The sequence below is a fragment of the Lineus longissimus genome, chromosome 2 (assembly GCF_910592395.1).
Source record: "Lineus longissimus chromosome 2, tnLinLong1.2, whole genome shotgun sequence".
Lineage (NCBI taxonomy): Eukaryota > Metazoa > Nemertea > Pilidiophora > Heteronemertea > Lineidae > Lineus > Lineus longissimus.
Window position 1 is genome coordinate 8,400,305 of NC_088309.1, and position 15,280 is coordinate 8,415,584.

At 36.4% G+C, this 15,280-nt stretch overlaps 1 protein-coding gene and 1 long non-coding RNA gene across 3 annotated transcripts in view; one reads left to right on the forward strand and one right to left on the reverse strand.

Moving 5' to 3' along the window:
* The window catches only part of LOC135482512 (uncharacterized), a 29,584-nt gene extending 20,565 nt beyond the window's left edge, over positions 1 to 9,019 (forward strand). Inside the window, exon 3 of the long non-coding RNA XR_010446228.1 lies at positions 8,821 to 9,019. This is a non-coding gene — a long non-coding RNA (uncharacterized LOC135482512). The remainder of the gene's footprint in view (positions 1 to 8,820) is intronic.
* Positions 1 to 15,280, reverse strand: part of LOC135482511 (AT-rich interactive domain-containing protein 3C-like) — a 48,826-nt gene that overhangs the window by 27,441 nt on the left and 6,105 nt on the right. Inside the window, exons 3-4 of one of the 2 annotated variants that reach the window (XM_064762590.1) lie at positions 14,073 to 14,129; positions 5,944 to 6,016 (exon numbers count right to left, since the gene is read on the reverse strand). In XM_064762590.1, coding sequence (XP_064618660.1) covers positions 5,944 to 6,016; positions 14,073 to 14,129 — 130 coding nt within the window. The remainder of the gene's footprint in view (positions 1 to 5,943; positions 6,017 to 14,072; positions 14,130 to 15,280) is intronic. The other variant, XM_064762591.1, reaches the window with a different exon arrangement.

Consider the following 15,280-nt stretch of genomic DNA (forward strand, 5'->3'; position numbering starts at 1 on the left):
TTTATTCAAACTCTGTGAACCATCGAAAGAATCTAAAGATATAAACCAAGGAGAACATTTATCTCTGTGATTAGTCGAAACATTCTTTCCAAGATTTCGAGCCGTTCTCACGCTAAAATCGGTGACCTCTAAGTCTGAAGGCCATGTACTTAATTTCAATCGGAAAATCGGAGATGTTCAAGAAGAAATATAGCATCAGTTGTAATGAGTGACGGCATCACGATTTTATCACTGTATCCATCAATACCTGTTGCTGATATCTCTTCTCTTAGCGGAGGGCATTGGATACATGTATATACCTCATTTTTGATACCTTGTGCCTTTCTGGAACCATTGATCAGAAAATTCTGAGAGATTTTTTGGTATGAAAATTCTTTGATATTGTTTTCGGTGAAAAGATGACCGCCAGCACAGCAGTGTTTTACTTTCTGCAACTGAGCAATCAGCTTTTATCAGTAGCATTGCCTTGAACTGGCCAATAAACATTCTTTGATGTAAAGGTAAAGAGAATATCATCTCAAGAGGCCTAGTATTAATAAGCTGTAAAATGTACACCCCTATTGCCTCATGATTAGGGAATGAGTTGGTGGTGGTTCTAAAAACTGCCTGCAAATCGAATCGAGTGCCTTCATCGTGGTTTCAATGGGTTAGTTACTGTTGCACATTGGGAACTGATAGAAATCCTGCAGCGAAAGCACTTTGTTCATGATAGCATTTCAAGGTGGGTTCTCATAAAATGAGAAACTGAGGGCGATGGTAAAATCTGACCAGGTATTGCTACAAGTCGAAATGAGATATGAATGTTATTTAATGGGAGGCTGTAAGGGGATATTTGTCTTATTATACAGTTAGGAGCAGGGTGTTTATTTGCCAATGACTGACAAGAGCATATGAGAAAAATCTCATATTTAAAGCTTTATAAATACCATGGAGTTTGTGTACAGTATATGACCTTTATTTCATACTTTTACCTGTAAATAACATATTGTAATGATGTGGCTTTGTGAGAGATGGAATGCTCCTTTAGAACCATTTTCTATTGTTCTGTTCATAGAAGACTATTGCCCAGAGGAGAGCACTTAAAAAAGCTGCACAAATGAGTAATTCATCACTGCGACCTGTGATTATAATTGCTGCTTTGTTCGACAAAAAGATATCTGGTCTGGGGGTTAAATCAGTGGTCACTCACTGGGTTTTGTCAGAGGCACCTTCAAACACCATTGTAAACGAGGTATGTTTGTTGCATGTGATCACGATCACAAGTACAGCGATTTAAATCACTTGTTTGCGGGGCGCTTCAGAATTGAAAAAGTCAGGAAAAAGCTTTTGATATCCTACTGCCTGGGTATGCTTCTGTAACCAACCAGTCATAACTGCTGCTGTCCAAGGGATGGATGAAAATTTCCTTTTGATAACATGCCAGAATATTTGATAGCGCACTTACATGTAGCAACAACAAATAAGATGTCTGATCGAAAAATAACACTAGATTAACAATTATGACGACTTTGACCAAAAGTGGCCCTTGATTCTATCCAGAGGAATAATCAATCAATATATATTATGCCATGATTTATAGACGAATATATATTGTCTTTCTTACCTGTAATGGTTGATGGAGGTACTTTTATAATGTTTCAATCAGTAATTATCTAATTGATATACACAAGTACTTAACACAGTCAAAACATCATCATTCCTACTTATTGATGCAAACAGTTATGTAATAATCAAATACCGGTCAGCTCACATCAAGTGCATCCTAGTACCAATATTTTTCATGATGAATTTCATAAATTCGTCTATACTAGGCAGATCCAAGGGGGAATCCTGGCATGGGACCCCCTAATGACAGAAATGTTCTAAGAACTGACCATTACAACTATCTGCAAAATGAAAAGTACTCCCCTTGTATACTTTGGCTAAGAAAATTTCAATCGAGACTGGGTGTCTTATTCCGATCAAGATGGTGATGTATCAATGCAGTAAACACAATGAGGCTTGGCAGATCATCAGTGGACTTGTCTTTCCAAAAACCAATTAGTCTCCCAATTAATTACTATATCAATATTCATTTGATCTCATTATTTTAGTCCCAATCATTACATAACATGAGGCAATTAGGTTGTTTCCACAGAAAACTCGGTGAATAATTGATTTGTGTCGCTGCTTTTGTCCAGGGGTGAAGCCAGTACATAAAAATCTCCATTCCATTGTCTGATTAAGTATTGTTTTAGACGAGGTCTAATCATTTCGTTGATTACAGAAGAAACAAACACATGCTTGAGTCTGATCATTGAAAGTGAGTACATCTCTTTGCCAACATAGAAGGGGGTGCTGCTGCATTTGTGCCCCACATATACCTTTGTCTTCGACCTGTAAAAAATCAATGTCTCATTTGGAAATATAGCAGAGCAGCCCCATGAATTAAACTAAAAGTAAGTAAATTAAACTAAAAGTAAGTAAATTAAACTAAAGGTAAGTAAATTAAACTAAAGGTAAGTAAATTAAACTAAAAGTAAGTAAATTAAACTAAAAGTAAATAAATTAAACTAAAAGTAAGTAAATTAAACTAAAAGTAAGTCAATTAAACTAAAAGTAAGTATATTAAACTAAAAGTAAGTCAATTAAACTAAAAGTAAGTATATTAAACTAAAAGTAAGTATATTAAACTAAAAGCAAACAAGTGATTATAAAAATATCTTTGTTTGCAAGTTTTTTAGCATGCAATTATTATCACCATCACATCAACTATAAATTGCAGGGCGCCTAATTGACCAGGATGAAGTGGTATTCATCATTTCCTCAGGAAATAGCGTATATCATAATCTAAAGTAAAGTGAGTAAAGAAGTGGGAAGCTCGGTTGTGAACTCTTGCTGTTGAGGAAAGAGGATCCAGCAAATGTCTGCACTTAATTGAGAAAATCGGCCAACAATTGATACAGGCATAAAAACAGGAAACAGTTGACATGAACAACTTGATACCTGTCAAGGTAAATAGAAAGCCAGGATGATTTGGAATGAACATTTTATCATTTATCTCTGGTCAGAAAGGGAAATGTTTGTGATTTGTCAAGGGCCAATCAGACGTGGTCCCAAGGGGGAACCGCCCCTGTCTGAAACATCGGAAAATAGCACATAGCCAATACAACTTAAAGAGATTTCATGCAGAGAAAGGGCCAAATTGGTAAGATTTCTTTAGTTTTATTGTCTCCATGTTCCTGTTTTGATCCCAAATCCCATCAGAATGTTGCTGAAATTATCAGGCGAGTAACTGATGAAACCTGAAAAAGTGCACCAAGAAATGTTGGCCCATTCTGAGTTCTGAAATCAATATGTCACCAAATGAAAATTGACAAACTTCAGAAGGAAATCAAATGATTTGACCTGAACTTGTATCACACAATCAATTAAACCTAGAATGATGGAAATAATTTTCAGCGAAGAAAACAGATCCACTTTCCTCTTCAGAGAATTAAGCAGGAAGTTACAATTTGTATCAATACACCTTTGAAAGTCCTCCATTAGTGTTTGTGATCCTAAAAAATTACCACTAAAAGTTTTTAAACGTCATGTTGGACTTATGAAAGGTATTTTAACCATTAATGAATGAGACATGAGTGAGATGTTCACATAAATTACAAACTTGTGATATATATAATGGATACATTTGAAGAAATTGCACCCAAACTTGACACAAAATGTCTACACTTGGCAAACTATGAGTAGTTATTTCAACCCAATGCTCGTCCTTATTGACAAGTGAAGGGGTAAAACGAGGAGATGTAACCTGTTATACTTCTCATTATTTAACACCCCCAACACATTCAAGAGCCAATTAACCAGCACCTAATGGTAAATTCTTAATTGTGAACGTTTTGAGTGTCCCACAATGATTGTGTATTATTCATGATATCATTTATTGGTGATGAGATAAGATAATTACATTGAAATTATTGTCATTCTGCATGGATTTGATGATTCAACAGTTCGATTTAAAACTTTTTTTCTTCTAAAAATTAAAAAGAACCTCAGTCTCATCTCAACAACTAATTCAGGGGAGCCTACCCAAGAGTTGCTCTATGGAGTGGTGAGAGTATTAGTGAAGTGCTTTGGTACAGACCATGGTCAGTGGAAAGCGCTATAAAATCATATTTTATCATTAACACAACCTAATCAACCACTATAATAAAGGGAACATAAACAACTTAAAGTGGCCATTATCCAAAAAGAAGTGTCATGGAGTAGTAACTCAGGGGGATGTCCAAAACAATTTTGCAGACAATAACCAACCAGGACATAACAATAGCCTTCCAGAACACAATATCACAGCAGCATTGCTGCCAACCATAATAATAGGACATGCCACTATTCTCTCATTCAGAATAATGATATCCCATGCTCTTACCCAAAAAATCACAAGAATTGATGTTCTTCCAAATCACCCAATCATAAATGGTCGTTAGGCAAAGGTGATGTTCTTTTGAGAAACTGGTATCAGGTCATTTTAAGAGCACAATGGTGCATTTTGAAAAAAAAAAGGATAATTATTAGATCATTTTCTTGATACAGTGGTTATTTTTCAATGGTGAAACAATTATTAAGTATTTGAAATGTTCTCTTTTTGTGCTCTGGCACCAAACAAATTATCATCAACAGCACAGCTGCTTTTTATTACACTATTAAAAATTGACAGTCGTAATTCCCTTTTGAAAATATTTCATATTCTTCTTTTTCTCTAATACCTCGTGTCTAGACTTGTGGCCACGCATTCAAGCAATCCATCATAATAGAGGTACCTTTTTCAACAAGGAGTGTTTTTGAATTATGATAGTCTTCTTTTCTGAGCCAATATTTTCATTGAAGCTATTAAAGGGAGACTATAGAAAGGTGGCAGGGGGCTGCTTTGGTTATATCCAGAATATCTTTCTTTTCTTATTAGCTTATAAAGCACTACTAAATAAGTCAAACCATTCAAGGCATGTGTTTTGTGAGAAAAGTTAGGCAACAGCCAATCATTACTTGCAACACCCATTGAAAGAGCCGAACTATCTTCTGGTAAATGCCACCTTTTGTCAGAATTTTGTATTTTTTAAGATACTGCAGTACTGGTTCCAAATTCGTGTTCTTAGTCTTTATTAATTCTTTGTGTGTAGGTATCTCACAAACAAAGGAAGAAACTTGCAAGGAGAACACAAAGTGATCATTATTAACATGAGAAGTCAGCTGTCTGAACAGCTGAATTTCTCAATTATTGTTAGTAACATCATACTAATGGGATACCGAGTTGCTGGAGGATTGGGCCAGGATATCGCAGGTCTGTATCTAACCTCCATTGATCAAGGTAAGAGAGACCCTTAGAAAAACTCAACTGAAGATCATATTAAAAGCCACTACCTGGGGTGTAAAAAGTTGAGGTGAACAAGTCACCTTGTCATTTGTTGCTCGGGCACCACAGTGGTAGGTTCTCATAGTGCATATGTCGTGCATTATGGTACTACATTCTAGAGTTGAGGCCCAGTTTCTCAAACTGCAGTTTTGTAACATTTGTGCTACATGTATCTTAAAGACTCTAGTTATCTATAGAAAGTGGCATCCCTTATCATTCCCACAGCATTCTTTTTAGCGGTCAAATCAAACAATATGGCTGAGAAGCCACACCATGAATGGTAACCAGGGTCTCAGGAGCAGAAAGTCCCTTTAATCGGAACAATACATCGTGCATATCAATTCTATAAAATTCAAATGAAAACAATCGAGTCAGACATTTGTGAAATCACGGCCAACTTTGGTTGACATCCAGTCCCTGTGATTACCTTATTAGTATTCATTACTATTAACCAAGTATTCTCCTGGTAACCCCAGGGGATGAGAAGAAGAAATCGTAAGCCAATAGCTATAAGTTGATAGGACAACGATACCAATTGATATTAAACTGCTTACCTCGCTTCTGCATATAGGCAAAGAGGTCATCGAGAAACTCTTTCCTCTTGGGATCATCTGTCAGTTCGTACAACTGTAAAACAAGAAGGCTATCTGTTATAAATATGGCTTTTGATGAATATTACATATCAAGCATGATATGTGATTGTTAGCGATGGTGCTAAGATACAGGGATGATGACACATGACCGGAGAGGGTCGTGATGCTATGAATACAAAGGAGAAAAGACAAGTGTTTGGAACCACTTCTATGTATATTGTTCGGAAGGTTAAGTTATCAAACCTTTCAAGAGCATGGTACATTTCGCAAGATTTTGCCACATGTGGTAAGTATAAAAATTTCTTAAGCGTTTATTTTTTGCGTTCTTTTGTTATTATTTTTCATTGTTTTATTCAGCTATGCAATTTGGAAAAGTTATTTTTTATCGAGTTTCACAAAACAAAAGTCATATTTCATGTTTTTTTAAAATCTAGTTCCCTTTGAAAAGCCATATTTAGCCTTTTTCGACCTATCAATCACCAATTATCTCACTTAACGAACAAGAATCCCTAACGAGTATCTAAATAATGTATGTTATTTTAAGTATGATTTGTTTTAACTGACAAAGCATATTCAATTTTGAATCTATTGTATACTGAATAAATCTTTGTCCCTTAGCAATAGAAATATTTTCACAAAATAACCAATTTATTTCATAATGGATGTTCAAGGCAATCGATGAGATTTCTTTTTAGAATTAAAATGTCCAATGTTTCTTACTATCTTGCATTTTAAAGATGGGCGATCCATTGATACATTAGGCAACCCCCTACAATACATTTTCTCCCACTCAAGATCAATAATCTAAGACAACAGGATTGATGATGAAATCCACAAGTGTCAAGAATGAAAACCTTTAGAACATAAATCAACACTTATCAATGGCTCTTCTTTCAAATCGACATTCATCTCAGAGGTAAGAAAACTTGTGTTGAATATCACCAGAGATGCCATATTTGTGTAGCATAAAAAGCACTGAAATAACTGGGATTCATTTGCGTACTCATTCAAAATAACCAAACAATTATATGATGTCTGCATATAAAGTACAATCAAAATCACAAAAATACCCAAACAGGCAAATGTAAACTTGTTTCTTTTTAGAATGATTAATACAATACATGGAAAACAGACATCTGTTTGATATACAATAATAAAATGATGCAATCACATTAAATTATATATGTTGTGTCAACTCTGATCAAAAATAGAGAAATCTATTAAATGACATAGACCTGCAATACAATGCATTCCATCTTAATCAATGCATCTCTCTCTGATAGTGTCTATGTTCGAGGTGAGCAGCCCAGATTTTAAGGAAGCTATTTTAAGGAGGAGATGGGGAATTTACTGATAATTGACCGACTTCCGCTTGTAGGGCGATTTGTGATGACATGAGCGAACATCAGATCCATCCAAATTCTCCAGTACATTCTAGTCTTTGAACTTTCTCAGACTATATTTTTTGAAAATGTTTAATTTCTGTCTTTATTGTTAGATAAAAGGTCTTTAATTCCCATAACACGCATGTAAATTTAGGGATGGCAATCTTGATTGGCACTGTACTCAACAATTTGGTCCAAATGACCTCACTGAATTATTCAATAGGATCACCTAGATACTACCAACAAGCACCCTGCAGTTTTTAACATGAATACTATTATCAATGCTTCATATTTAAAACCAGCTGACAATCGAAACAAAATTTCAAATGCCAGAGTGGGAAGAATTGACTTTGTTTCATAGGATTCTATAGTGGATCATAAAAGTGACAGTAGAGTAGTCAGAATTCCCCAGTGAAGTACCTTTATTGAAAATGCACTTGTGAAGTCCTTTCAAACTGAACTTGAATACATGTAATGTTACAGATTAGCCGAAATATGATTGCAGAAGGTTCACTTCCGAATTTTGATGCCGTTCATCATGCCTGAAATTTGCCCCATTGTTTTTAGATAAGTACAAAATTGATTCTCACTACAGACTTTTGATGAAAGTACCTGAATATTTTATCTTCATTCGAAATTTTCAATTTAGTACTTGCAGCATAACCAGTACCAGTATGTCAGTATGTCATTATGCTAGTTCCCAATTGACAAGACTGACACAAATGCCGGCAGTGTGGGGATGCTTGCAAAAAGATAAACAATCATTGTAGCAGGAAGATGCTACTTCATAAAAGTGGAAGAGCTTCAGCGAGGAGATATTTTTATCGTCAAACAGTATTTTCAACTGCAGCTCACAGAGTCTATTATCTACACTAAGGCCTACACTATAAATTTATAGATAGTCGATAATGCTACAATATTGAAACCTTTGTGGTATCAACTCAGCATTCCATACAACGTAATGTGTCCTTATAAGAAATATGCCCAGAGTATGTTTGTTTTCAATTCAAAAATGCATGTCGAATTTTTGCTCAAACATTAAAACCGTTTAGGTGCCATGAGTGCTATAGTATTGAAATCAATTCATCCTCATACAGAGCTAGAGAGAGAATATAATCATTGCTCCCTTTTTAATCAATAGTTTCAGGTACAATCTATTAGGAAGAGGCAAAATCGTGAAACAAGCCAATAACACAAGAAATACTCATATTGCCGCATTACAATCTATCAAAGCAGATCCTCCCGTAGAAGCACTGGATCGTTCCTAAAATGCACTGACCTGTGTGTACAATCCAAATGCCTATGCTATGGGACGATGAAAAAAACAGGGCTGAGAAAAGGTTCCAGAAGAAAAGACCGTCTGATTTGCACTACAAAGGTGATAGATCAGGCACCTCAAACCATGTAACCATGCCCTCAAACATCAGCTACTGAGTCCTTTTTATTTTGCAAGGTTTTCACATCTGAACGCATGAGAACACACCGGGACATAACAGACAGTCAGATATCAGGTTGAGATACCACTAGATGAGAAAGAGGAACAAAAACCGCTGCAGGATTAAATAAAGCATTGTTCGCAACCGAGAAACATATTCTGTTGTGTTCATCAAAGATTTGCGATGCGATTCTCACCAGGTGAATACAGCATATATTACAGACAAAGGTAAGATGAGAGATAAAGTCACGGGCCAGAATTCGCAAAAGAATGTAAACCAGATAACAAACAAGTTCAATTTTATCTGCACCTGATTCACTGCACTTTGTTAAGTTAATCTAAACATCCAGAAAAATTATCCACTCATCAAAAACAAGCGAGAGAGAAGTTATTCCCTAAGTGATATGGCGGCAAGAGAATTAAGGGGAGTGGCTCTCCAAAAACTGTTTGGTAAAAATGCAATACTATGGCTGTCACATCTCAGGTCACTTTCTGAATAACTATTGGCCAGGTACATTTTGAATTAAAATGGCAATGGATAATGAACTAAGAAGGGATTCATAGACCACAGATTTTGTGATACTGGTAATGGAACATGAACCAATGGAGGTTATGGATGACAGATAAGAGAGAATGAACCACTAAAAAGTAGGTCATAGATCACAGATTCTCCGCGATAAGGGTAATGGAGAATGAAACACTAATAAGTAGGTCACAGAGCACAGATTCTCAGTGATAAAGGTAATGGATAACGAAAATCTAGTAGGTCATAGATTGCAGATTCTCAGTGATAAAGGCAATGGAGAATGAATCAACAAGGAGGTACAGTCTGTGATAGAGGAAACAAAGAAACAAGAAACTAGACTTTTGCCACATCCTCTAAAAGATAAATGAAGGAACAGTAGGACGGGCGACAATTCAATCCATCCATCCATCAATGTATCTGAAGCCAGTCATTAATTAGGCCTCTGAGGATGTTACATCTGAAGTGAAGAAGTTAAGAAAACACTATTGATGATAAAACATTGTTTGAAACTGCCTTTTGTCAAATGTTAGTGTCACTTTATAATGATTCAAAAGGATTTTTTCATTTTTTACAGGTAAGTCTGACTCCTATTAATTCAGAGGCATTCCACGATGAGTGACAATACCTGGTGCTTTCCTACCTCGCCTTCTATCTTGATTTGGGAAAGAAATAATGAGAACTAAATAAAAAAACTGAGTTGGGAAGATGTGTAACTAGGCAACAAGGATGATGTTCAAGAAAGCTTTTCAAATTTCTCTCAGTTCATCAGGTTTTAAGTGAAACCATGCCCGAGGTGTGACTTGAGATGTTTTTCTACAATATCACAACACCATGCCTCATCCAGTCGATCTTGTAAAACTGAATTGGAACAAATACCAATTTCACCATCAACCAAGACTCCAGGCCCTTTTTGAACATATTCATATCATTGTGGAGGTGTGGAATTGAGGCACTGGAATGAGGTTTACAGTGGTAACTAAATTGAAACAAGTACCACTAACGAGAAGTTCACCATCAACAAGGACTCCAGGTCAGATAAGACTACATCAGATCAAGGTGCTATTCTGAAACACTGGGAATAAGGTTTGCAATGGTAAATAAATTGGAACAAGTACACCAACCACGACTCCAGGTCAGATCGGACAACAATCTGATCATAATCAAGGTGCCAGGATAATGCATTAGGAACAAGGCTTGCAATGGTAAAAACGAGAGGTTTCCGCTTTGTTGAACAGAGGTCAGAAGGAGTCCAAATGATTCCAGCATTTCAATGGCAAGTTTTACACAAGGTTTCTTAATCCAACAGTGTTTATGCTGCGGCAGAAACATAGATACAGTTTCAAATAGAAAGCGGGCCCCCTGCACTTAAAACATATCAGGAGTCGGTTTCTCGTTTTCCAAATCAGCTGTTCACTAGATGTTGATTATAATGCGAAAGTGCAGGATTACTCTTCAGCTCCGTCTCCCTCCAACTGAGTACAATTAAGGCAGAAACGATTTCAAGCGATGTATATTCCGCTGCCAAGGTGGGGGTTAGGATACGGACTAATTCCTCATTAGTACTGGCATGAAAAGTCAAGAGGTCATCTACATGGTGGGGTTTTGTCGGTTCAGTTTGTTTGGAAATGATTCTGGTGTTTCCTGCTGATTTCATGATGATGGGACAGGAAAGAACAAAGGACATCTGAACTTCAGATAGTTGAAAGTGAAGAATAAAATGATTTCAGTTGGGGCTAACCCCCTTAATCTGCTTACCTTTCCAAAATACATGTAAATGTTTTTACGCACACTGACGGAACAGACTGCTAGACTAAGAGGGTTAATTGCTTGAGGCCACTGAGCACTTCGCCAAAAACCTGAATAAGTTAGATAACTAGTCGTCCTGCACCCAGGTCATCAATTTTGCTTGATCAAGCACCAGACCAAGGATGGACAAGTAAAACATATTTATTTTCCTCCCCCACAAACTCAGTACAAGCATCAACATCTGATTGATTAATGCATTGATTTTCCCATTACTAAAGTCATCCACATGCATATAAACATTTATGCAAATAATCCATTACATAATGTTACCCCGTTATATTTTCTGATGAAACCATTAATCGATGGATCTAATTTATTAGTCAATCAAAAACATTCCAATGAGACCGCATCATGTCAGATGGCTGCAGGCGGGATGATTTCATTGATCGACCAATCCTGTAGACTGGGGAAAGATCCGGCGTGGTTGCTGAATCACTCAAAGGGAAATTAGAAGAAATCGTGACCGCCATTGTCTCATATTTGGGAAAATATTTTCTGCATCATGTATTGGATAGTTTACAGATGTACTTCCTGTGATAGAAACACATTAAACAACATGGTTGTGGTTGCGGGGTGTTGCCGAAATATTTTCATGCTTGTATTTTGAAAAAGTTTTCATACACACCTATTCAACGACATGAGGATAAATCACTTAAAATATGATGTGGAACCTGTAGCGAAAGACAAAGCGTCTGAAATAGCGGTTAGAAAACTGGGCCATCAAGACAGCGCTAATTTCAATTTAACTGACAAATGAAAGAAAAACAACCAAATTCTAATTCTAAAGAAGAAAAAAAGAATCAGAACTCAATTTCTCATTCTGTCTCATTTTGATGAAAAACGATCCAAATGACCTAAAAAGCCTACTGTGATCCAGGTGTTTTTAATTTCTCCTGCAGCAGCCACCAACGTTCAGCTTCCTTTGGTGCAACAATAAAATAATGCAGAACAGTGTGATTCAAAAATAATTGGAAGCTATAAAAATGTAATTATGAGCCACAGCCGAACTCACCCGTCTGGTCTGTCATGCAATTGACCCATAGCAACTGATATCAGATAGAAATGTGCCAAGCAAATGTTCTGATCACTTTGAAGAGGAAATCAGATGTCTTCTCAAACTTAATTACCCTTTGGGGCATCGTGATGGAAGGAGTGTTTTTCTGGGTGATATGCCATATAGTCTTCCCTTCAAGATTAAAGCAAGAGATCATTATAACACCAACAGAATTAGACTACCTAAAACGGTTACGGCAGATAATGGCGAAACTATCAACAAAATTAGACTAGGCCTACCTCATCTTTTGAAGTGTGAAATTCCATCATGGCCAACGGCAACGCCGGAGACAGATAAATAAATGGTCAGTTACAACCAATAATGGGAACCCACTGTTAGCTCATATTGAATTTAATTCTCTGAGGAAATCAAATATTAAGCCCAGATGATGATTCAGACAAAGGAAGATTGGTCAGTGTGAAGACAGCTGAATCGGTAGCCAATTTAGCTAATGAACTATAGTGCAGGAACAAGGTAACTTTCATGGTTAACTTTAGTAGGTACAGAATTTACATGGTGGTTTCTGTTGATTTTAGTTCTTATTCGATTCACTCTGAGAATCGAATGAGTATTCAATCTAGAATAGCTTGAACAATGATGGAGTTCGTTTTGAACCAGTTATGGTCAGAAGCTAAACCCCTGACACAGATCAAAGTCAGTGACATAATTGCCGCCTGATGGAGTGTATCAATGAAGGGAGGTTACTCCTGAACAGTAGAGTATGCTAAACATTGGACAAGATAATCTGGCAGTTTACAACCATCATGGACAATGTCATACCATGAAGATAGGAATAAAACCTTGTTGTTTATAAGACATGTAACTTCTGAATAGTACAGTATCATTACATGCATGTTATTGAACATCTGAGAAGATGATTATGGCAGTTTACAACCATGATGACTGGACAACATCAAACGATGGAGATTGAAATAAAACCATGTTGTTTATAAGAACCAGCCCTAATGGCATCCTGTCTGATGATTGCAGCCAACAACTGGTTTTGATTCCCACATGTTCACTCCGTTGATTAATGAGTATTAACCGTGCAGAAAAGCCTGCCAGCACTTCTCAAGTGGCGCATAACTCACAAACCTAGGATGCTCTCAAAGCTAAAATCAAAATGAAAACAACTAAAATACAGCATCACAGATTATTAATATGTAAATCGTAAAATATTTGTGCCTATTTGCAAAAGTTTCCGACATTTACTTATCTCGCCAAATTTTATCAACAAAACCTGGTGACAAATTAAAAAATTTAACACTGGCAGACAGGATATCAATATCATATTGCCATGCCAAGCAAAGTTCATGCAAGGCAGCAAAAACCTTCTGGAAAATAGCAAGGAATAATATTTTGGTGGACACTCTAACTTCAAATTTTATACCAAATTCATGCAGCTCATGCATAAAACAATCTTTGGTTTCATCCTTGCTAAATGTATTAAAGATTGTATGCTTATATCCAGCTGCCAGGTTTTTAAAAAAAATAATTATCTTTGAATCTAACATTTGAGGTTAAAACATTTAACTGAATCATCAAACGAACCCTTCGAGGCACATGCAAGATCAGTAGTAGGAAGTTTCAACAGCTTTAGATGGGCTAGGTTTACTGCTAAAGTGTAAAGTGCCGAGCAAACAAGAGATTTTATTGCAGCAATGTGCGACTGGGATGCTTGATTGCTTGTTTTCAGGCAAATTTCATCATGTGCATGGCTTTGAGACTGTTGCAGATCACAATGAATCACAGCGCCTGCTATGACCAATGCAAATGAGATATTCTCTTCGCATCCGATAATCATCGCAGGTTGCTGCAACAAAAATCTCACCTGGCGGAGTGCCTAAAGGAAGGAAAATGCAAGATCGAGAAGTGTTTACATACCGATTTGTGACAATCAACGGTTTTATCTCGGGCGTGACGATCTATTTGTGCTTGTGACTAAATAATGAAAAACAACAAAAATAACCACTACTAAAAAGCGATAATACAAAGACCAGCAACAAAAGAGACAGTGAATGTGACTTCAAATGTGCGGTAGAAAAAGAAATTTACTAAACAAATAAAATTACTTCAATTTATCTATAAAATCAATAAATATCTAACAGTTTAAGAAACCAGAAATTCTTAACAAAATAGAGTCTACTTTTAAAAGTACAGTTGACATGGTTGACCTCAGTGATTCAGGGTAATATCAGTATTTGTCAATTGAGGTTGAATTTGTCAGGAATTGAGCTTTGTATCTCATATGGGCAGTTTCCTATTTCTAATATTGGCTGCACATTAATCCACCACCTCGACCACCAGGGCAGGTTCTCATCCCCATCCTAACCCCACCATCATCATGTTCCTTCAACTCTGACTCAAATAAGAGATAAAGAATGCCAACTAGTGAAAAAAACACCTCGGGGTAATCCCTAGATTTCACATTTTAAAATACTATCTGATTTTCCTAGGTGGCCAGATTTCATGAAATAACAAACATTCTCCCAACATTTCCATGACAGATTTCCTATCTAAGTTTCTATTTCATTGAATAAAGGGCAGGTGAAACTTAAAGGTACAGTGCCTCTGAATAAGGTTTCATTACACAGTGGCCAACAAATGGTGATCTCTGTCCCTGTCATACATATAGAAATTAGTTTATAGAATGAATTACAAGCAGGCCAAGCCAAAGGTTTTGAGATGGGGTTCCCTTAGATAGATAGCAGCACTTGGGCCCAACGAAAGAAAAGAATTGTATGCTTCTCAACATCTTTTGATCATTGCGGAATGAATAGATATTGGAAAGAAGTTAGACAGCAAAGTGAGCATTTTGGTTTAATTTAAGGTAAAGCATGATGTGTGAATATCACGGATGAAAGTTCCATCTAACTTTCCAGATCATGTTTATCAACAAGGACTGATCGCAGATACCATCGGGCATAACATAGCTCAGGAGTCTAACATTTCTAAACTGGCTGATTTTGAAAAAAGATGCGCTATTATCTATTTTCACAGACATTTCTGCTGTACTTCCTACTGTGATTTGTCAGACTCGGGGAAAAAAACTTTGAGTAGGTTTCAATATCAAAGTCATTTCCTTTAGATTA